The 24307-nt window shown below is 36.5% G+C and overlaps 1 protein-coding gene across 2 annotated transcripts; it reads right to left on the bottom strand.

The window, feature by feature from the left end:
• Positions 1-493: 493 nt before the first annotated feature.
• HPGD (15-hydroxyprostaglandin dehydrogenase) lies at positions 494-24307 on the bottom strand. 2 transcript variants are annotated; one of them, XM_068137057.1, is made up of 7 exons: positions 24063-24302; positions 23776-23899; positions 19631-19737; positions 9622-9718; positions 4301-4377; positions 2599-2762; positions 494-1300 (listed from the first exon to the last, which is right to left on the bottom strand). In XM_068137057.1, exons 1-7 carry the CDS (start codon positions 24153-24155, stop codon positions 1162-1164), a joined length of 801 nt encoding a protein of 266 aa, XP_067993158.1. In that variant the 5' UTR covers positions 24156-24302; the 3' UTR covers positions 494-1161. The 2 variants fall into 2 exon arrangements, with proteins under 2 accessions (XP_067993158.1, XP_067993159.1); XM_068137058.1 differs by lacking the exons at positions 494-1300; positions 4301-4377 and having other exon boundaries at positions 2670-2762; positions 24063-24307.

Genomic DNA, 24307 nt, shown 5'->3' with positions numbered 1-24307 from the left:
ATTTAAGGTACATGTGTCTGCTTCTTTTCTTTTCCCCACAGTCTTCTTATTCCCTGCCTTCCACAGAAGGGAAATATTAGTGCTTCCACTCCTTCAGTTATAATGATGAAAAAAAAACAATCAGTGCAATTAAAGTCAGTACTTCTAAGGAGGGTAAATACTAAATTTCTCAGCTTTCCCATCATCTTATACTAGGAGTCTAAATAAATTACCATATAAAAATGTATTTTTGTCAGGCACGTAACTCATGGAGTATGAAGATGTGGTTCATAAAAGTAGCTGGAGAATGACTTGGATTCAGAAGGTCCAGTGTTGCTCAGGAGGCAAGAAGCTCATTTTTGACTATTTGTTGCAACTATGTCATATGGTATCACAATCCATCGAAGAACATGTATTGTGATACCAAAATGGATTAGTATTAAACATGGAAAAAAAAAATCCAGATTATTCAGGATTTACTTGAAGTTTTAAACAAACTAGGCAAGAAATTCAATTCAAAGATTTAGAAAATAAGATTTAATAAGCAGACCTTTCAATCAATAGCAAAGTATTCATCCTTATATATACAGATAGAAAACTCATATATATATAAAAGAAAACAAAAATGTATCTGAAGCATTTTATAAATAGCTAAAATACAAGATAAAAACCCTCTGTCCTGTGTGATATGCCACATATTCAGTTGCATCTATAAATGAAGAAAGAATTTTTCTTCTTGATCTATTTTACATTTCAGGAGAAGTGAATTCTTAACTCCTTATTTGTGTTCTGGATTCTTGAACTGAATTCAAGAAGTAAATAAGTAGACTCTTATGACAGTGAAAAGAATTATACAAAATAATTCAGGTCCACCAAAATACACTTGGAGTACATAGATCAGACTATCAGAAAGAAAAAAAGCCTGGCCCATATTACTGTGTAATCAAAAACTTTCAGAGGATTGTGTTTATTCTACCGAACAAATACTATTATTAGTGCTTATAGAATAAAAATAGGATGGTAAGATCCTCCCATAACAGATTTTCTTGTCCATTTCTGTTATTAGTACAGAAATAATTGAACCTGGTCACTGCTCTAGATGCAGTGCTAACCCTTTTTTTCCCAGAAATTACTCTTTTTTTATATTTATGAAAACCCAGAACAATATCATAGAGAAATTATTTATCTCTGTGATGATGTGAAAGGTGTTTGACTGTATTGTTGGAAATGAATCCCTTGGGATGCTGTAATCTTCATAACCTCTCCATTTAGAGTATCGTCTTCAATTATTGTTATCAGTCCCTCAGCAATTATTGATGGGCTGGAACGAAAAAAAAGTTATTTTAGAGTCATGATGTAATAGAACATGTGAAAAGGACAAGTAAGGAAACTCAATGTAAATCTATGTACCTTGAAAATTTAACACATTCTTAGTTGAGCAAAATTATTTTCAAGAAAAGGAGAAGTGGTATGAGCTTTTCAGAACAGAAATTCAGTCTCCTCAATCAGGGTATACAATGTAAAGTGGAAATTTTGCAAATCATCATTCGTTTGCTCTAGTCTGTTCTAAATCCCTCTGGACATCCAGCTGCCACTGGGCTTCCTATCAAAGTTTTCTCTGTCAGGGAGATGGACAGAAGTAAATCCTACATAATGCTCTGCAGCTCTTCACTGTTCATTTATCCTGCTTCTGTAGCATGAATGACATACAAAATAGCATGAGGAGACTTTCATCACACAATGTTAGCTGTGGCAAATAGGTGCAAGATACTTCATATATCACAGAATCACCAAAGTTAGAAGAGACCTCAAAGACCATCAAGTCCAACCCATCACCACAGACCTCATGACTAAACATAGCACCAAATGCCATGTCCAATCCCCTCTTGAATACCTCCAGGGATGGTGACTCCACCACCTCCCTGGGCAGCCCATTCCAATGGCAAATGACTCTCTCAGTGAAGAGCTTTCTCCTCACCTTGAGCCTAAACTTCCCCTGACGCAGAGTGTGTTGCTCTGTGTGAGTGAAACAACACAGTCATACAATTTCCTTTATACAGAAGTATCTGAGCAACTAATTGTTAAAGGCTTAGTAAGTGTTTAAAAATTGTCACATAATGCTTGACTTGTTCTAACACTCTTGCCTTGATGTGTGCTTTTGGCTTTTATTGGCAATATTGTAAAAGGTTAGGTTACTCTTGGATTTGATCCACCACCATCACTACTATGCTTCTGGGAAAGTAGTCCAGTCTTCTCAGTTCTTGGTCTAATTCCTGTCTTGGTTCAGTTATAAATGTTATGGAATTTCAATGCAAATTGTATGCCCTGTATCTCAAAATAAGTGTGATTGAACTAGTATATGAAAGAACAACAAATGCCATTAAAACCCAAATCCATGGGCTTTACTTTGGGAATTTGATTTGCAGTTTGCTGTGAAATGGGAATGCCTAAAGGAAAATATTGCTATGTAGGTGATACTCTTAACCTCAGGTATCTGCCATTTGTTCCTTGTATGTGGAATAACACATTTGATAGACTTTTATCTGGGGCAACATTTCCCTTTATGATGAAAGTTCCATGTTCTTCATTGGCAAAGGACAAAAGAAACACTTGACTTACTCCATCACGCCATAGAACTGCATCATATTTTTTATCTCATCCTTATATGAATAATATTGTCCCATATTCTCTTCTTTATCTATTGACTGAAGAATTGGTGTGTTGACAAATCCTGGACAAATTGTGTTGAGTCTCACACCATAGTTTTCCATATTAGCAGCTAACTAGGAAAGAGAAAAAGACATGTGTCAACATTTTAAAACAGTATTGTGTAAGCAGTTTTTCAAAGAATGAGATTTACCATTGAGCACTTTTCAGCCTTGCCTAGCAAGCAATTATTTTTTTTACTATTGGTTGTTTAAACAATCAAGTTTGAAGCATGCTTTCTCTTGTAATCAAACTAGATTACTAGGAAAATAAAAAATCTCTTTTGTTAGGAGACCAATTCTAAAGAAATCATCCTTTCCATTAAGCTGTTTTTTTGTTTCCTAGGGTTTTTTTTTTGTTGTTGTTGCTGTGTCATTAACAGTATTCTAAGGGGGAATCCTCATAAGCAAAACCAAGCAAAAAAAAAAATTTTAAAAATCTACTACGTATATGCTTCCAATATCATAAGATCTTATTAAAAAATAACAATCTGATATCAAATCCAGATTTATCTCCCTCATGTCAACAGGAATAAAGTTTGGTCTCTACCCCTAGAACAGTGATGCTAAAGCTTTCCAGCTGCTCTATTGTCCATGACAAGAAAAGAATCCGAAGTGCCTGTGAATCCCAGGAAACAGGCAGGAGTTTTTCAGGACACAGTTCAGAAACATGAAGCAAGCAAGCAGCACAGATTGTTCTGGGAATGGTAGGAGCCTTCATTTTTGGTGCTACTAATGCATGTGTGTAGCAAAGAAGTCTGGTCACCCTCTAGGATGTATGAACTTTCTTAGCGATGACAAAAGAGCTTATGAACTATACATGATATTATCCAAGAATAACCATAGCTGTTCAACACTGAGTTCTATCTATGTATATCACATGTGATTTTCACAATACAGAAACATACCCTTTTTGTCTGGGGAAGAAAAGAAGCTAAATCATTTCAGATGCTTTTTTTTTGGTGGATATTAGATTGGACATCTTTTACGAGTATAAGATCTCTAAGCTTACCCTTTGAAAGTGTAATCATATATGCTCCCTCTAACTTACTTTATCATACTGATGGTTCAATTTAACTAGAAAGTTTTGGAGTTGGAGGATATCACCTACTCCATGATAGTATAACGCCTAACCTTCCCATCCCAAAATGTGTTGGTTTGCATTTTCAGCATATTAAGAGCTAATAAGTTCAGATAATAGTAAACATTTTTGTTCAAGTTACTTTTTTAGACTGTAGTATCTATTTATCATTAAAAGAGCCATCAACCTGACATCATAAGGAAATAAAATGTTAAATGACTGTGATGGAGCCATGAAAAATATTTTTGAAGCTTGGATAAGATTTTGATTTTTGGGCTCCTCACACTGTCCTTAAGTTACTTTGCAACATCTTTCTTCCAGGATCCCAAAACCTCAAATCAGTCACCAACACACACATGCCTTGCTTATTCCATTTTTTGGATTCACTTTGTGAAAAGAATGAACCTTCCCTGTTTCAGACATTTTGTTTCTTTAAGAAAATTAGTTCCAGTTTTGTGATAATAGAGAGGGAATGTAAGAAACTTAGCATGTTCCCAAGTAGCTGCTGATACTGTTTTCAAAAACACATACTTACTGCTATTGACCGTGTAAATCCAATTACACCATGCTTTGTAGCACAGTACACAGGTTGGAATGCAGCAGGCATGAGTCCTTTAAAATAAAAAGGTAGCTGAATAAAAAGATGTTGGGTACTCCTATTTATGGTTACCTTAAACACACATATAGGTCTATAAAGTAAAAAATAAGTGATGGATTTACAGAGATGTGATGAAATATTTTAGTAAAATTGGCAAATGATATTTTGTAATCTGAGGAAGGCTGGGAAAAGATGAGATGGATTAAAAACATGAGAAGGTGACAGAATATCAATAAAAGAAGAATGATTTTTAAGAGGAAAAGTTGGATCTATAAAGTATGACTTAAGATGGAGGACAGCATCTGGAAGAAAACCCTCAAGGATGACATTTTTTGGTGTTCTCTTGCGTGTTGTGATTGCAGTGCTGGCTTTATATTCCTGTGGTGAGTAATGATGATCATCATTTTATCCTCTAAATCCCTAAGAATAGTGTGTTAGACTTTATACAATTCAGATAATAATTATCACATTAGAAATATTCTTATGCTTTTATTTTATTTTATTTTTTCTTCAAACTTGTGAGTAGTTTTGTGTACTTTAAAGGAATAAACAATCCCAGTGAGGCTGCAGCTAGCAGCCATACAGAAGCAAAATCTACTGGGGGACATAGGGATGAATTTAAAGGCCATTTTATTTGTTTATTTATTTAAAATCAGGAAGACAAATTACTTCTTACTTGAGAAGAGAAACAAAGTCAAGAAATAAACAGAGGAAGGGCAAAACTCACAGTAACGAAGTAGAATAAGGTTAAAAGATTTAAATGTCAAAAGACAGGACAGATAATTAGGCAGGAAGGGAGGAACAAATAATTTTTTTGCTGTTATTTTTAAATCAAAGCATTTAAACCATTTCTTTCCCAACCAAAATTATTACTTTTGCTAAAAAAGAAATCAGTTGACTCACTTTCAGCCAAAACAGACAATGAAAAGTAGTCCTAGCATCCCTCCCCAAAACAATGACAGTCCTGACTCACTTTTTGTCTTGAGTTCAGCACTCAGAAATGTGGTATGGAATTTCCAGCTGTAAGTCAGTTTCCTGACCTGGGGAGAGCTGAACCTGTCTGTTAGTGATGTGTCCTATGGACTCTGCTAGCAAGTGTTTTGGAATGAACTGCTGTGTGATGTTGAGCCTGCTCTGCCTGAGTATTTATTTAACCCGCGAGCAAAGGTGAGTTCATAGCATATTAATTAGGGCATTCGTTTGTTGAAAAATCTGAATTCTATTTGCTGCTCCCATGAATATTTAGTTATTTTGTGCAAAGTGGAGCAGTGAAAAAGACTGGAGAACATTATACAGAAAATAATGGAAGAAGACAGGGAGGGTGTAGAAATGGATGACAATGGGGTGGTATACTCTTGGAAAATGATACAAGTGGTTTTCTGTTCTCTTAGAAAGGGCACCTATGCTTCCCTTTGGCTGTTGCTGCATCACAGAACTGTTACATGAAAGTGGATAGTGAACATCCTTCTGCACTCAGTGTTCATTGAGAATTAGTTGGTAAATTTCAAATGACTTCATGATGCCTGAAGGTGCACTTTGGTTTACCAAAACCAATTCAAGCATACTAGCAGCAATCCTGTGCACCATTGTCAACTGTGCTGGTTTTTGTTTTCCTCAGTTTCTGGCAAGTTCCTGTGCTTTGCAATACTCTACTCCCTCTGTTTAGAGTGCCAAGACCACTCTACAATTTGAGACAGTGTCATGCTTCTTACTACAACTGCTTATTTATCATGGTCAATAGCTGCAGTATCCAGATCTTCAGAAATTAGGGTGTGGAGGTTGTATCAATAAGCTTTGTTGAAACCAGTATTTCCTTTCAGTCCACTGAAGAGCTTTGAGGAATACAGAATTAAGCATTTTTCCCCAAGTATGCTATTCCACTGAAGATGCTGCTCTCAGAGATTAGAAGAAATTTCTTTCTTTAAATAAGATTTATTGGCTTTTAGATTACCTTTCTGCCCCATTTGCTTCATGGGTACACTTTTGCACAGCTCAAGACAAATGTAATTTCTCTTTGATAGTTTAAGTTTCATTAATTTTTGGAAGAAAGTATTTCATGTTTGATGAGTATGGAACAGAGAACCATAGTCTGTTTTCTGATGCAGCTCATGGAGGCGTTGGGTTTATCAGAAGCACTACTTCTACAGTATGATTATGCAGTGATTAAGCTTTGTTCCCTGTTATACCTTAGACAAATATATTCCTGTTAACACATTCAAATATTCCATGAAATTATTTTTTTAATCTCACTAATGCAGTAACAACAGCATCGTGTGGCATCCTAAAATTCTGATTTTTTCATTGTTTATGAAAGAGGTATGTGCAAATGCTGAAAGGTGAGTTTTGGCAAACTGACAGAACCTATCTAAGAGCAAACCAAATGTGTGCATTCTTATGTGCTGGAAAAGTAGTTGGTTTTCTTTTCTATATTAGGTTTTAAAAATATACTTGCCAAATCCTATTGCAAAACTTAGAATACTTATACATAAATGGAATCATAAGATTTAAAGTCTTTCCAAACCACATTATGGAAATTGATATTGCTGCACTTAGGCAAAAGTCTGGGTAAAGACTACAGAATATGCTCACAATGTTTTCTGAGAAAGTCAAAGCCACTTTAGAAGAAGTGGATAGCTAACCATCAGCAATTTCTAGCAATTTCTAAACAGTGCACTCAAGTCTCAAGGAAACAGTTTCTAAATTTTCTAGCATAATTCCTTTGGACTCTGCTCAGTATCGTCCTTTATATGAAGGAGACAGACCAGAAGCTCATGATGCTGAACATCCCAGCTGTGCAGCCATTTATACTTTTGCTTTACTCTGTCACTATGATACATTCTTGCCTTTACTCAATGATCAGGTCCTAAAGAAGGTTGTCTGCTGTGAGGGGTACTTTAAGGACAAATAGGCTGCTTGTGGAGCTTGCGTACTTGAAGTGCAGTGCAATCAACCAACTGAAATATCTGTACAACAGAAAGGTATCCAGATACCCTACACATTGAATAGTTTCTCAAAAAGCTACCATGATCACATGCCAAACATCATACCTGTTTATGGCCTCTATGCATACAAATTAAGTTTTCCGTAATACCTTCTAGAAAGTATGAAAGCTATCAAAACTGAGTGCATACATACACGTGAATTCCTTTTCCCTTTTACTTACTAAATTGTACAGGTACCAGCCACCAAAATATAAGTTTAATCATGTAAATAATCTCAGGAGTTGAATTTAGGTTTGTATTTTTTTTTTTTTTCTGTTCTTGTCATTATTCTGTGAAAATTAAAATGAAGAAATCTAAGAACACTTTACTCTTTGAATTTGAAATGAAGTTTCTTAGAATGCAAAAACCTGTAGTCATTGGCATTATTTTTTATGGGGCCATGTTGGCAGTAAAATACGTTTCCCATTATCCCAGTTGTTTAGTGGCATTACTTCCTCTTAATGTGAAAGTATAAACTAAGAAAGTTTTATAGTTTTGAGATGCTGTGAGTAGGAGGTGGGTGCTTGCATATTTCTCTCTCTCTTTCTTAGTATGAAGACAGGGAAGACACTCTGGCTTTCACTTATCTGAATGAATATTTAAGCATCCACTTCAAAAAGCATTTAAGTAGTTCCATGGTGTTTGGAAATATAAAACAGTGAGGCTTGATTCTGTCTTTAGTTCAAATCATTGACAAAATTCCCATGGTGAAGAACTGGAAACTTATTAATGTGTAAACCAAATATTATTGAATGTTACGTAAGCACTAAATATAACTCTTCTTGCTCACAAGACGCAAGAACATTTGCTGATTGCAGAGGGTATCTGATAAAATATTTTAGAGAACTTGGACAGGGTGAGGGGGAATCAAAACTACTCAAATGTTTAATGATCAACAGAGGCCAGCTCTGAGAAAACAAAACACCCAAAGGGAATGATAAGCAAGCCAATGACAGTTTGCCTCTTACGTACGGAATAAACTGAAGTACTTAGACCTTCAGGCCAGAAAGGAGAATTAGAATAAAAAAGTACACAAATAATAGTAAATAAAAAAATTAGATCAAATGTCAGCTTTTATAATGTGTTTTTCCTTTTGTCCTTGGAAAGAATCGCTAAATACCACCCATGTAAAAATCAAATAAAGTAAAAAGTACTTTTTTTTTTTTTTATGGATACCCACAATTCTTATGACCACAATGTTAAAAAAGTGCAATTTTTTATTAAAACACTAAACCAGCACTTACAATCTATTAATAAATCAAGATCATGCATGCTGTTAGGTCTTAAAATAATTTATTGTTTGAGAGTAGTTAGAAAAAGAAAGTACTTGCTACCTCTGCCTTTCTTAAGCATTGCATGGGTATGAACACTTCTGTGAAAATGTTTAATCTTTTACTTGTGTTGATGGACTCTTGTACTGCAATAGCAATTTCATTCAGGTTAATTTGGTCCCAAAACAATCTTCATTTGAGCCAACAGACATAAACTTACTGGCATCATTCGACAACATGTTAGCCAGAATTGCAGGTGCTGACTTTTAAGAAAGAGCTCATCTGTATGAGATATCTGTTAAGTCAAATCCTCAGGATCCACATGCATTATATCAGTAAGGTGAATTTGACCTCTCATCACAGAAGCCAATCTCTATAGGAGAATTTAATGGTATTAAGAATATTTACACCTGTCCATAATCAGGAACTAGGGCCACTGCTGTCTTAGTATCATAGTAGTATCACAGTATCAGTCAGGGTTGGAAGGGACCACAAAGATCATCTAGTTCCAACGCCCCTGCCATGGGCAGGGACACCCCACACTAGATCAGCCTGGCTGGCCAGAGCCTCATCCAGCCCGCTCTTAAACACCTCCAGGGAAGGGTCCTCAACCACCTCCCTGGACAGCCCATTCCAGGGCTTCACAACTCTCATGGTGAAGAACTTTCTCCTCACATCCAGTCTGAATCTCCCCACCTCCAGCTTCATTCCATTCCCCCTAGTCCTATCACTACCTGATATCCTGAGAAGTCCCTCCCCAGCCTTCTAGTAGGCCCCCTTCAGATACTGGAAGTCTTACTGACTTGTTAACTGTTAAAACACAGAGGAATACCCTGGAATAAAATTGCTAACATTCTGTATTCTGCATGGATACCAAAGAAAGCACTGACAGCTCAAGTGTAAACTAGCATGTGTCTTTTTTTCTCCCACACAGTATGTCAGTAGCAAGAGAGAACAAACTCTCCAAACAAACATTCAAACTTTTCCCCACAGAAAATACTCTCACCTGCCAAAGATGAGATATTAATGATTACTCCTCCGTCACCTCCATTTCCTTTTCTCATGTATTCTAGGCCAAGGTAGGTTCCTCTAATCACAGATGTCTGATACAGGAGGGAACAGGAAAATGTTATTCAAAAAATCTTCCTTTTTTTCCTTTTAAAACCTAAAATTTGCTTCTATTCTGTCTAGAACCTGTATTACTCTACCAGTGATTGTACTTGTACTTCAAAGTTTATAAACACAAAAGACAGATGCAGATCAATAACTTCACGAGCACAAGAAAAATACTAGCAGGTTGGTTGTTTTTTTCTTATTAAGAAATCAATAATAAACCAAAAATGTTATAATGTGAAGAAAAAAAAAAAAAGCTGTGAAGGAAGCAAAATAAAGAATAAGTAAATAATTAATAGACAAAACACATACTTTATCTATGGACATAAACGGTGGATGAACAGATCCAAAGTCCAGCATTTTGTTGAGAAACAGAACTCAATGTGATGGACAATGTACAGACTAAATCTGAAGATAACACTAACATTTACAACTCCACGTGGCTCAAGGCATGATGGATTAACACTTTTTAGAATTAAGTTATGTGACATATTTCTGATCCCAGGATATTAAAAGTTACTGGAATTTCCCCATTATTCTCAATTGAAAGTTAGCCCAAAGAGACAAGTACAGATAAGGTAAAAAAGCATTGTAAGAATTATGAACTATTGTTAGCATAATATTAGAGGCAGTATATGATATTTTTTAAATTTTTTTCTTTTTAAGGACAGAATTCTGAAGAGGACTTTTTTTTCCTGAAATCTGCATAATCCTGATTCCTTAATTTATTTTTCTTTTAAAATCCTACTTCAGTGAGAAATTCTGATGGGATTCCTCTCGCTGAACTTCAGACATTTAAACTGAGATGCCTGGGGTAATCAACTTGCTGAAGGAACTGAGGGTGTCTCCCAGAGAGTAAGTCACTTCACCTGCGATTTTACCAACGTACAATAGGCAGGCAGCAAACGGTGCGCCTAGTGGAAGATACTAACTTTAGTACAGTGTTGCAAATATTATTTCATAATTATTTACTGTTTGGCTGTGGTTGATTTTTTTTTTTTTTTTTTTAATTTTTTTGTAAGAATTCCTTGTAATGGGAGGTGGTGGAGTTGCCATCACTGGAGGTGTTTAGGAGGAGACTTGATGAAGTGCTGGGTGCCATGGTTTAGTTGATTAGATGGTGTTGGATGATGGGTTGGATGCGATGATCTTGAAGGTCTCTTCCAATCTGGTTTATTCTAGTCTAGTCTAGTCTAATCAGTTCACAATTTTATTTCCCCCCTCTTTTTTTCACTGTTTCTACTCTAAAATGAACACATGTACTGATTCACTTTTATTCTAATGGAAATATTATTTCAGCTTTTAAACAAGAACTCCATTTATATTTTATTACTGCTTAGTGCTATTTATTTGACCCATATAAAATAAGATGTTCAAAGATGAAGTGGCCCAAAAATATTTTCACATCTGCTCCTAATTATTTCGCTGAGATTTTTGGCAAGGGAAGGTCTACTGAATTGTGAATCATGGAGACAGAAAGTAAGAATAATAGAAATCACAGTGAAAAATCTGTCCATGCTTAAAATCTAGCAGATTGTGGCTACTTGTACTGGAAGGGAAAAAAAATAAAATTAAAATCAGAACACAAAGTGATTGTCTGTCATTCTATAAATTCCCCAATCAAAAATATTCTAATTTTAAGATGGGTATTACATTTCATTTTTATTAGCTGATATTTTTAGACATACAAATAACTTGTTATAAAATGAAATAAAACTTCTAATTCAATTTTAGTTACCCTTCATGCTTCTTGGTTTCAACAGGACTGCATGTCCTACTTTATTAATATCACTTGGTTGTTTTCTAAATAACATGAAGTGAAGCTGCTCATTGACAGGGATAAAGCAACCTGCAGACTCACTACTAAACTCGCTTTGGAATTTTGATAGTGAATTGACTATGAATGTGATTCTATGCTGATATTTAAAAAATTCTGAAAGAACATTTAAAATTTTTCTTTTTAAAAATTTGTATGAAAAGCTATATTTTGTTTCTATCCTGGCAAGTTCTGTTTCAGGTAACATTCTTTTAAAAAATGTTTTGGTTAATGACAAAAAGTGTTTTCACAGTATAACTAAGGTTGGAAGAGACCTCAAGTATCATTGAGTCCAACCTATCAACACAGACCCCATGACTAGACCATGGCACCAAGTGCCACATCCAATCCCCTCTTCAACACCTCCAGGGATGGTGACTCCACCACCTCCCTGGGCAGCCCATTCCAATGACGAACGATTCGCTCGGTGAAGAACTTTCTCCTCACCTCGAGTCTAAACCTCCGCTGGCACAGCTTGAGACTGTGTCCCCTTGTTCTGGTGCTGGTTGCCTGGGAGAAGAGACCAACCCCTTCCTGGCTACAACCACCTTTCAGGTAGTTGTAGAGTTGTTCTGTTCTAACAGAACCTTTCCAAAGAACTATCTTTGGTGGCTTGAAAAATGTTTCATTACGTTTAATTTTTCTTACATGTCCTCAAAACTAATCTAATGCTGTTTAATGCTGATTGTCACATGTAAATATTAAAGGAATTATTGGAATAAAAAAAAAAAAATAAAAGATTGTTAATGCCTGGGAGCGCTGCTGTAACTATACTTATACTAGTCACAAACTCATTGTCAGCTCAACAAATTAAATTCAGACTTACAGGTAGATAGGTTTTTTAATACAGATGTATGATAGATTGTAGATGAGACATTTTAGAGAGAAAGGGGTTAATGCTATCTGTGGAAGGCAGGTGCAGGTCCTATCATGCCCTGGGGTAGCGGCTCAGCCTGCTGAACTGAAAAAGATAATTCCCCTTAGGATGATTAAAGGAAATAAATGAGTTCGAGAAGGATGGAACTCCTTCAAAGAGATAATCAAGCTAGATGAGTCCTTGGCTGAACCACAATTACAAGATAAGGAAAAATGGTTAGTTTGGCTCTTCTATCAAAATCACTGTATTGTTCTTTTTTCTTCAAGTGGCTGGGGAAGACTTTTCCTTTATTTGGGTATTGTGAGAGGTTGTCTTCAGATAAATATAGATTTTTGTTTGGTTATTGTCTTTACACCTGCTGTTATCCTTACAAAAAAACTTCAGTGTGGCTGCTCTTGGGTGATATGGCTATTTTTGATCTTTGGAATGATAACAAAGGATTGTTCTGGAGTTAAACTCCAGGTTGAGAAGAACCTAGCTGTCTACATACTCAGTGTATGGCACTTTGGAAGAAAGGCATAATGTGATAGGTCTCCTATTCTCTTGCCAGAATTCCTTTGTCTCCCAGAAAGTTTTCTCAATAGCTCTCCAAAGAAGAACAGCAGCAGCTGAACTTAACAGAAGTCATTCAATGTGTGCTGCTGCTTTCCAGTTGATCTTGTTGATCCATCTGAATTGATGAAGTGAAGCTGGCTCTTGTAGCTAGTAACAGACACTCAGATGGGAAAGAACAAGACCATATTGGTTTTGGGGTTCTGTTAGGAAATCCATCTTTGCAAGTACATAATTTGCAGCATCAAGCCTCCTTTCACATGAAATGTAACTTTGATTCTTATTTGTTGAAGTCAGAGTAGTCAGTCTGAATTCTAGAAGAAAGGTTATCAGCTAGCTATTTCTTTATGATACCATGAAATGCACAAGAAAGCAAGACAGGGAAAGAATGATGTAGCTTGTGCAGCCCAGTTTCCTGTTTTTGGAATATGGTGAAACATGTCTGTAATTTGTCTTTCAATAGAAAGAAAAATTAAAGTTTTCTTCAGATTGTGTAACTCCCTATGTATACTTCTAAGAATAATAATTTAATCCTGTGCTCTTAACCAAAAAATAATCCAGTTGTCTATTGTACATAGAAATTCTGGGAAAGTTAAATTTAAAATTGCCCAATTCAAAAAAGAGGAAAGTCTGACTTAAGTGAAAAATATGCTGGGAGGTTTATCTTTGTCCAGGAAAGTGTGTTGCATTTTAGAGTTGAATTTTTTACAATTCCTCTGTTTATAGCTGCATTTATCTGCAAGGATGTTGTCCATAAACAAGTCAAAAAACAAGAGGAGGAACACAGTCAAATTTACAATTAAGTACAGGGAAATTGAAAATTGGGACAGCTGACTCACACTTTGTTTATTTGCTTCTGGCTACAGAAAATTATTGTCATTCAAATCATAAAATTATCTAAATGGCTGTCCTCCTTGCCACTGAAAAAAATGTGATCTTAGTGATACTGCTGTTTGGTTTTATACCAAAATATGCTGCTCTACTGTAGCACATAATGAAGATGAATCATTGGGGTGCATGGCAAGTCTAACTGTGCTCCTAATTGTACTCCTCAGCTACCAATAGAAAATTTAGGATTTTATCCAATGACGTTATAATGGTGAGCATGTGAATATCTCTTAGTATTAGCTTCCATAAATTAAGATTTAATTTGGAAGAGTTCAGACATTCTGAAGACCCATAGAATAATAAATCTAAAATTTAGTTTCTGACAGAATGGTAAACTTTGCAAAATAATGGTGCAAATACTCAAAACAGTTGCAGTTGATTTGGGAAATGTGACACCAGTAATCAGTAATTTATTTAGCAAATCATGAAATGACAAATTGTATCAGCATCAAAATATGAAACAAAACTTAGATCTACTATTGTTGACAATTCGCTATATCTCACAGCTGTATAGTTTTAATTGTGTTGGTCTAGAAGAAATCATATATTGAAACTGATTATAAGAAGATTGCAGGTCTTCAATAGAGACCTAATTAATATTTTTCTAGCATTAGGATACAATATCAGGCAGTGTTGTGCAACATTATAGTACTCTTACATTATGCTCTTAATACAATTGTCATACTCTCTAGTTCATTTTAGCTTCTTCTATCAAGCAAAAAATTCTTCACCCATGGTGCCTAGAACAGCACTCCTTTTTATTTTTTTCTTTTTAAAGTGACAATTGCTTTGAAAGGAATTTAGTACACAGTGCTTTTTTTCTAGTGTTTCAAGGGAGGTGTTCTGACAGACATGGTTTCTTTTTCCCATTTAATAAGGTTTCCCTTGCCACCTCTTGACTGATACTTTTGCTGTCTCCTTATGCATGCTAATATTTTATGCTTGAGAAACTATGTCTGCTTTCCTTCACTGCTGAAGATGATTAAGTTTTTGTTGTCAAGGTGATAAGGCACCATGATTTCAATTGAGAGAATAAAATAGCAATTGTTAATCAGTCCTAACATTTTACATTGGTTTCCAAGCCAATCTAGTTCAGTGCTAGGGATACTGAATGAAAAAACCCAAAACAACCAAAAAAACCCACCCCAACACCAAAAAAAACCCACCCTCAACATCCCCCCTCCAAAAAAGAAAAAAACAACCCCAAACCCAAAAAACCAACAAACCAAATGAAAGAGACATTGACTTGTGGTTTCACAAAGCAGGTTAGCACAGAGCTGGAATTTGACCCAAGATTATTTGACGTTCATACTGTGATGTTGTAAATTGATGGTTATCTATAAGGAAACATTTCAAAGTACTTTACGAACTGCGTAAGATGAACTTCAGAAGTCTTGAAACTAAGTGTTGCTAGTGATATCCATGGAAAATTTTAGCATTTTGCTCTTGGACAGGAAGGTGGGACTGATTTTGCTTTAACATAGATTTCCTGGGAAGCAGGCAGGTTGGAGCAAGCATGCAAGTCTCTTGGCATTCCTATGCATAAGTTAGTTTCCTTGCTATATGAAACGAAATCACAGACTCTGGAATTCAAATTTCCAATTTAAAGTGTAGAAAACAAGAAGGAAGGAAGAAGCAGCAAACAGAAAGGAACATGCAGTAGGATTAGATCATTTGCTAGAAACCAGGATCTGTTTTTCAGTGTGGGAGTGAAACATTATAGCTTTTTACTGTGCTGTTTTCTTTACTTCCTTCAACTCCTATTCCTGAAGGACATAGTAATAGTACTGCATTTTAAGTAGCTTGAATAGTTCTTAGTTCAAAGAAATGTGCTTTTCATTTTTCTTCAACATTGGTTACTGTAAATATACAAAATGTAAGCTGTTTGTTGACTTGCTGTGCAATTAAGTTAGGACTTAGTCCTCCCTAGTGCAACATGAACAAAAAATGTAATTATACTTACAGGCTTCCTTATGCACTTACAATATTGACCCTCATGCCACTGACTTCAAGGGTAAGACTTTCTGGTACTTTTTGATGGTTGCATCTCTCCCTGGGCACTTAGTCCTCTTTCTGACATGAAGTTCTGCTGAGGAGTAAGCAACTAAGCCATTGAAGAGAGTTAATGCATTTCTGGTTGTCTTAGAATGCAAATTTAGTAAACTACCTACCTATACCATTTTGGCTTCTACAGATAGTACTTTTTGGTTTGTTTTGTTTCTGTATTGGTAGCATAAGAAAGAGTGCTTGCCTTTGTCTGTAGTGTGGGACCTGGTAGCAATTACCAGCTGCCGAATCCAGCTATGTGTTCTGATCACACGATTTTGGAATGAAAGTTCCTTGTCATTTCTCCCAGTACACTGGGAAAGAACAACAAGGTGAATGAACCACAAGAAGACTGCAGCATGCTCCCAAGGTATCCCTTTTATGGCACAGTGGAACAGCCTTGTGAAAATCATTGTCTTTCTTCCCCACAATGAAATTAATTCTTTCTGAAATTTGCCTACTTTCCTTTTTCTGTTTTTGCTGAGACATTGATTGGCCTTTTTTGAAGTGTAGAATTTGATTTTGTGAGGTTTGCTCATTGTGGAAACCTTTATTTCAATTCTAAATGCATCACACTTCCTTGGACAAAGTTAAGTCTCTGAGCAATCTAAACATTTTGTAGGGACAGGCTCAAAGTTAGGTAGATTTCATCTTAGAAAAGGACTTTTCTAAATTCACAGAAAGTTGTTTCCTTTGTCATTATGGAAATGCAATTAAACTCATGAAAAATGTAAAAACTTGTAAATATTGGGTACTGCCACATTTTGCCTGATAATGAAGAATGAAACTGTCATGCACCTGAAAAAATTTTACGTATCTCTTTGAATTCTACTTCTCCCAACAGCTCTTAAATAATTGGATGCCATATGGCTGGATTCTTTTGGTATACCTGAGTTACGACAAGCAGTTTAAAGTTTTGCCATGATAATGTGTTAAAATGTGCTAACCCATCAAATAAATAGGCAATAATTGTGACTTTGCTGTCAAATCCTGTCATGTTTCTGGTTATTTTCATTTGTGGAATTGGTTTAAATATACCTATAAAATAATTAATTTGTTGGCATAAGAAAACAATAAGGTAGTCAAAACGTTATGAAAAATGCTTCTATACTTTTGGTTTAGGTAATATTCAAAATGTAAGCATATTTAATATCGGAACTGCTACATGTGACTGTACACTGCAGCCTATGATAGTTAAACCTCTGATACGAGCCTAACAGAAACCTCCAAGAAAATGTTGGGGTTGTTTTAAAAAAAAACTTAATAAAGAGAGAAGATGCTGTGATTGTAACAGCCACTATAATTCCAGAAAGCCTACATCATCAATAAAAGATCAAATTAGGGGAACATCTTAGTCAAACACAATTTGATATTCTAACATATGTTTCAGATTCATAAAAATGTAGGCCCTTTTCTTACCTTAAGGACTTAAAGTGTGGGGGGAAAAAAGTAATATTATAAAATTTCTGGATTCTTAGGCATAAGTTCTTGTAAAAGTTGAAGCTGAATGCAAGAAACACTGTTCTCATCAAGCTGGAGGACAGCAGACAGAACTCTTGATAAGAATGTATGTATCGTATGTTCTTACACTATTCTTTCCATGGGTTATGTTTGTGGAATGATCTGTTGAAACTACATGGCTAATACCCATTTAAAATGGAATTCCTATATGGTTTCAAAGATATTTTATTTACATACCATAATAAGAGTTTACCACAAGTTGTATGGGTGTGAGCGATTGAAGCTGCTATTGATCAAGCTGACATTAATCGGATCAACCTCTCAGCTTTGGAGTTATAAAGTGAGGAATGGATGGCATAGCTTGAGTACTTAAGTAAAAAAAGTTAAAAGAAATATAATAGGGCACTGAAAATGTGGATGTTCTTTAGCACAAAAGGTAGCAAAAGGGAGGAAAGCATTGCAACAGAAACCTCTTTTTTAGGAATTGTTACTCTTTCCTCTCCATTTTTACAAAGCTGTCTTAACAGCTCTTAGGAAGCTGTAATGGATACAAGCAGGAATTGTAGTGTTTTCCCTCTCCTTTTCCTTCTAAATCAAATCCCCTTTGTTCAACTTGCTTGTTCTTTCCTGTTCCTTCTTTCTCGTGCAGTGCTATCAGGGACCTTCTTTGCAATCCTTTAAAAACATTCCTGAAGACCAACCAGTTCTGTGAACTGTTTTAGCCATAAAGAACACACCCCATACATATTTGCTCTGATTTATCTTGCTCTGTACTGCTCTACTTTTGTACTTTGTACTTTAAAGTGGGGCAGGGAATATTTGTTGTATCAATATATTAATGCTATCACTAACACAAAGATTAGCACGAGGAGATTGTTTTCCCTTTTTCTGAAATAGAAAATACATGCATAATGTATGACCGTAGAAGTTATTCCTGTTCTTAGGGGTAATATAAAAGGTACTTAAAATTGCCTGTGTTGGAAAAATAGAGACATTTTAAAATCATGTGTTCATATATGTTTTGCTCCTTTCTCTACAGGAAGGAAAAAAAAAACCAAAAACCACAACACTTTTACCCTGTGCTAAGTTATCTTCACATTTGTGCCTGGTTAAGTCTTCCAGAACACAGGTAAAGTCTTCTTTCCATTTCAAGGGATTGGTACTAATAGAAATTGATATTGCCTAGCATCAAGAAATCTCTGGTCTCAGTTAAGCACCTTCCAAGAATAAGCAAATTCGACCTTGGATAGATATAAAAACTTAAGAACAACTATTTTTAAAGCTAACTTCCTGCCCCAGTACATTTTTTCCCATTAATTGTATAATTTTTCTCATATACAACTTGTGTTACTCATCTTGGGGTTTTAGGCACTAGGGTTCAAAGACTTGGGTAACTGTCTGTCAAGACCTTTAATTTTCTTATTCTGAGCTTTCTTGTGGTGTTGACAAATTCCAAAAGACTGGTCAGAGAAAATGCCACATTTCACTCTTTCAAGCTTCCTTTTGCTACTTTCTTTGCAGATCTATATTATAACACTCTGTCACATTTGGTCATAGGGCAGACTTGCTGAATCACTGTTGAATTAGAACAGCACAGATTGTAGAATAAGATCTGGTCAGAATTTTACTAACTTAGAAAATCAATCTTACCTTTGGTGCTTAGATTTCCCAGCAGTTTAGTTGAGATTTAAAAATTTTCAAGTGACAAACAGATAATGTTGTCTTACATGATGAGACAGCAGGTAATATCAAAGAACTCCTAACAGTCTGTCTGAAAACCAATTTTACAGGTCTCTTGAATATACTGGGTTTTAACAAGGAAGTGCTCTGAAGAGGTGTGCTTCCATCAGTGACAATGGTTTAATGGCCTATATTAAAAGCTCAGATTGTACACTTGCTTCATTGGTGAAGAAAACATGGAGCTATTGGTTGAACAAATTTTCTTGTAATACCAGCAAATGGCAGCTTCTTCTCTAATGCAAGCTAGTTGTGTCTCACAAGTAACTGAAATGTTCTAAAATATTCATACAAACAGACTGGCCTCCTATGCAGTGCTGTACATCTTGGACAGATAGTTTGAAGGACACACCACACACACATTTATTGGTTAGTACACATGCAATTACATAGTTATTGTTTTAATAGCTGTACTTACCAATCCAATAATTAATGTTTTGTCACATGGCACAATCTGTATGTGCCAAGGGTTGTTAAGTGGATTCCAGCATTAAATAATGAAATATGAACAGAAATAGTTCTTACCAGATTAGTTTGTATAGTACTTTCCCAGTCCTTTTCATTGTTCACTCCAGCATTATTTACCACAATATCCAGCCTTCCAAAATGTTCAATTACTTTTTTGAAAGCACCTATAGTAAGACACAAGGGTGAAATTTCTTAGTGCTTAATAAAAGACCTAGAAATACAATAAATACATGCGAATTAAGGTGTCATTAGACTACCAAAATGTTTCACTGTTTTCTCAACCACTAATGAACAAGAGGCAAGTAAATTATTTATCTAACAGTCAATAACATTAAATACATTCATGAAAAAAGTGAAAGGATTAAGATATCACAGTTGTCTTTTCATTCAGTTTTATAATGCCTGATAGTAGGACCTAATGAAATCTCTTAGCACCCATACATTTTCCATTATGGAAGATGTTTGGCATCCTAAATATATAAATTCAGCATTTATAGTTTTATTTGTAGGAATTTTGTACAGCTAGTGAATTCAAGATTTGGCACCATCTATTTGAAATTAAAAATAAAAGCTTCATTTTTCACAAGAATTTTTATTTTTATTCTGAATTTAACCTAAGAATGTAATTCTTATTCAGTAAGACTTGTCTGAATACAAACAATTCATTGTTGCTCTTGTTATAATTTATCCATTTATGAATACATTTGTTTGCATTCTACTTGCCAGGTAACTTTTATAATGTGTTTCTGAAGTCAAACTTCTTCCTTCGGCTGATGAAAATAGTGACTTTTCGTCCAAAGAATTTCAAAATAAAGAACTGGGAAACTTCCACTATAGCATTGTGTTCTCCCAGGTGATAATGTTCAGGCTAAGGTAAAAGATGTGCAATGAAAAAACATGCTGATGCTATAGTGATGAGCAAACTCATCAAGGCTGACCCTGCTTGACAGGATAGTTGGATGAGATGACCTCATGCATATAGAGCTTGCTTGTTCTTCCCTTCAATTATTGTTCCTAATCACTAGATATTTATTATGTAAATCAAGACAGTAGAAGTCTGTATTATTTGGGGTTCTTTAGGCTTAACAGGCCTTAATGAAACCACTTCACTGAAAAGTCATCCCAGGACCATCTTAATTCTCCAAATTTTAGTCTTTGGCCATTAGGACCAATCAGCAGCATAGCAGCAGCTTTGAGACGTCCTCTTACAAAGGTATGTGGTAAATACTGTTACATCCTTTTCTTTGCTTGAATGATGCAGGTTCATCACAGTCATCATCTTGTCATCAGAATAAGAGCTGGGCAGCTGATGAGAATGGTGAGAATTGTCCAACTGCCTTTATTGTACATGTTTTTGTAAAGTTTGTACTCTGTACTAAGATATCACAGTATCACCAAGATTGGAAGAGACCTCAAAGATCATTGAGTCCATATGTTAGTGTTACTAAAGCCTCTGTTTTGGCTGTCTTTTTGGCTTTTGTTGTTTGCTTGTAATGCATTCTCTGGTTTCTCAATTCTTCGATCACTTACCTTTATAATCCCCTAGCAGCAAGGGGAAATTAATTCTTTGGCCTCATTAGGAGAGCTGATTATTTGATTTAGTTTTAATGTGTGAAATAAGTATTAACTTTTGTCTTCACTTAGCTTCCAAGTTTTTCAAACTGGCTCTTTTGACTTCTCTCAAGAGCCTCTTTTGTCAACCTCATTCTTAATGGAAGCTTTTGCCTTCAAGAAACACCACAGATAGTGGTTATTTATGAAATTCACAGAGTGGAGCAACATGGTTTTCAGTAGTTTGCATACCTATGTTCAAATAAAGAATAATTGCAGAATCACAAAATGTTAGGGGGTTGGAAGTGACCTCAGAAGATCATCTAGTTCATCCCCACTGCCAGGGCAAGATCACCTAGAGTAGGTCACAGAGGAAAGTGTCCAGGCAGGTTTTGAACTTCTCCAGAGAAGGAGACATTACTTGGACTATTTCTGGTAAAGGCTTATCTGCCTACAGTAATCCCATCTATCACCTCTCCATACAAAGAAGAATCACATTATAAATTCTTCTTATAGTTATCACCTACACATCAATGTAAACTGACTGTTTTTCCCTTTAAAAATGTAGAATAATTTTGTCTTTACATTGCACACTAGTTTCTGCTTATGGAATCATAAAAATTAAAAGCATACGATCATCTGAAATATTAAATGGAACAAAATGAAGAGGAGGATCCATTTTAAAGGTGAGGTGATAAAAACAGTGGAAAGCAAGCAGAAACACTGGTTATATGTGAGCTTTCTACATATTGATGTAAAGCAAAAGTAAATGTGTGATGAGCTTTCAAAGATGGGACAAACTAAAAAATTTTTTAGAAGACTATGTGAAAGAGCCACCAGAGGAAAAGCAGCACATCAAGCGGAATGTAGATGGAGCAGCTGATTTTTCTATCCATATAACAGATAGTATTTTGAGTACTGTAACTTGTTTCATAGTGGACTTAAAATATGAGGAACTTCATTCATGGACATGACCTTTAACCCAAAGAGCAAGTACAGAACTTGATGCATCCACTAAGAACTTTAAGCACTAGGAGGGAAATTAATCTGTTTAGCAATAGGTGGTTTGCAATTATAAGTGGGGAAAAAAAAATGTTAGGAAAATAAAGTAGTAAAAAAATCCTCCAAATCAACAACAAAAAAGCAAGCAAGCAAAAAACCCCACCCCCCTTGGTCTCCCTCCCCCTCCCCCCCCCCCCCCAAAAAAAAAATCCACCAAAACACACACAAACAGCACCCCCCCACCCCTCCCCCAACAGCTAGACACCTCAAAAGATTGTAAGACAAGATGGCACATTTATTCTAATATACCCATGCCAGGACAAATGCAACATGAGACATAGTTAAACAGATGCCACGTATTCCTTGTGACAGCCCATTCTTAGCCTACTTGGACTGCTATTTTACTATGGCTGGTTCCAAAACCTCCCTTGCTGACCCATGCTGCTTACTCCAGTTCCCAATGCACACCCTGTTGGTCCTGCACTCATCTGGCGCTAAAGAGTGGAGGAATCATAGGAAAGAAAGACCTCATGCAGCAGCAAATGCTGCTCCTGCCCCCAGGATGCTTTTTCTTGCTCTTAGGTTACTCCTCCCACTTGGATAAACCTACCACAATAATCAACCTAGCTGATCAAAACTTTATTTGCTGATTAGAACAGATCTCAACTTTAAAGTCCAGCATCTCTCTTATACACAGACAATGTAAACCTTTGGAATTAGATCTTATCACGCTTAACTTGGAGAGGTGAACATTATTACTGAATTCTGCACTAGCTGCAGTGTTTTGTGAAAGAGGAATAGAAATGCTCAGTCACCACTGCTGAGAAAGCAGATAGCAAAGTGTAATAGATAAGAGCAGAATTAGAAGTATTCACATCTAGCCTAACACAAATGAACCTGGGGAAAAGTCACTGAAAAAAAGTGTTGTCAAGATCTGAATCTGAGTCGCCATCTCTGAAGGTATCATTTAATAATGAAACTTTGATGAAGGGATGTGCCTGTTATTGAAATATTGTGAGGAGTACATCAACATTATGTGATACTTTAGGAACTTAGTAGGGAACAAGATTTATTCACTAAGTGAAAACATAAATGCAAATCATACATGAAGGAAGTTCCTGGCCATTCCTTGCACTGGCAAAATATTCGTGAAAAGTCACCAAACTATATTTAACATCATGATAAAGCGGTGTGCCACCTTTTGCCAATCCTACTTCAAGCTATATGTAAAGAGCACTGCAACCCAGAGCAGAACTTAATTACTCTTATGAGGGAATGCAGCTTGGGGTCTGCACTTAAGCCTCATAAAGAGCAAGTTCATACGTTTAAGTTTATGTGTATTACTCATAAAATAATGATCTTCTGTGGAGATTTTAATGCAAAAAACATCAAACACAACACTCAATGAAAATCATCTCTTTGGCTTTTGTTTACCATGCACCAAGTACATGGTTAAATGCATGCATGCTGGTAGTAACATTTTACATCTGCAGGTTCAGAAACAGATCCTTTTTGAGTCACTCTCAGAAAAGATTGGGAGTAGGCTGTCCTCCAGAAGCTTTAATTGCATACGTATTGGTGCAGCACACAGGCTCACTCAGGTTGCTGCATGTTGAGCCGGAGCCCGGCGCTGACAGTTTCCCTCTTACCTTTCAGCTGTTCCTGATCCGTAACGTCGCACTGTATGAACACCGTCCTCTGCGCTTCAAACTGCTCGTCCAGGGCCCCCTTGCTTTCCTGCCCGGCCTCGGAGTTGCGGTCCAGCAGGGCTACCTGAGCGGAGAGAGAGGGAGAGGCTGAAAGGATGGCCGGGTGGTCAGACGGACGGCTCCGCCGCCCAGCCAAGCCCAAGGGCTGCCGTCACCCCGCGCCCGCGGGCACGGGCTGCGGGGAAGAAGCAGGAGGCATGGGGGAGAGAGTGCTCCCTGGGGCTTACCTTCGCGCCCTTGCTCAGCAGTGCCTGAACGAAGGCCCTGCCAATGCCCTGCGCCCCGCCGGTGACCAGAGCCACCTTGCCATTGACGTGCATTGTCGCCGCGCTGCTGCCGTCGGCCCCGCGCCCGCCGAGCCGGAGTAACCTAGCGCGGTGTCACCTGCCCGCTTTCCTTCCTTCCTTCCTCCCTCCTTCGCTCGCTCACTCGCTCGTTCCCTCCCTCCCTTTCTTCCTCCCTCTTGCCCTCC

Source organism: Melanerpes formicivorus, unplaced genomic scaffold (assembly GCF_026170545.1).
Source record: "Melanerpes formicivorus ecotype bairdi unplaced genomic scaffold, bMelFor1.0.p_v2 SCAF_4, whole genome shotgun sequence".
In the NCBI taxonomy this organism is placed as follows: domain Eukaryota; kingdom Metazoa; phylum Chordata; class Aves; order Piciformes; family Picidae; genus Melanerpes; species Melanerpes formicivorus.
This window is presented reverse-complemented; position numbering and strand designations above follow the sequence as displayed.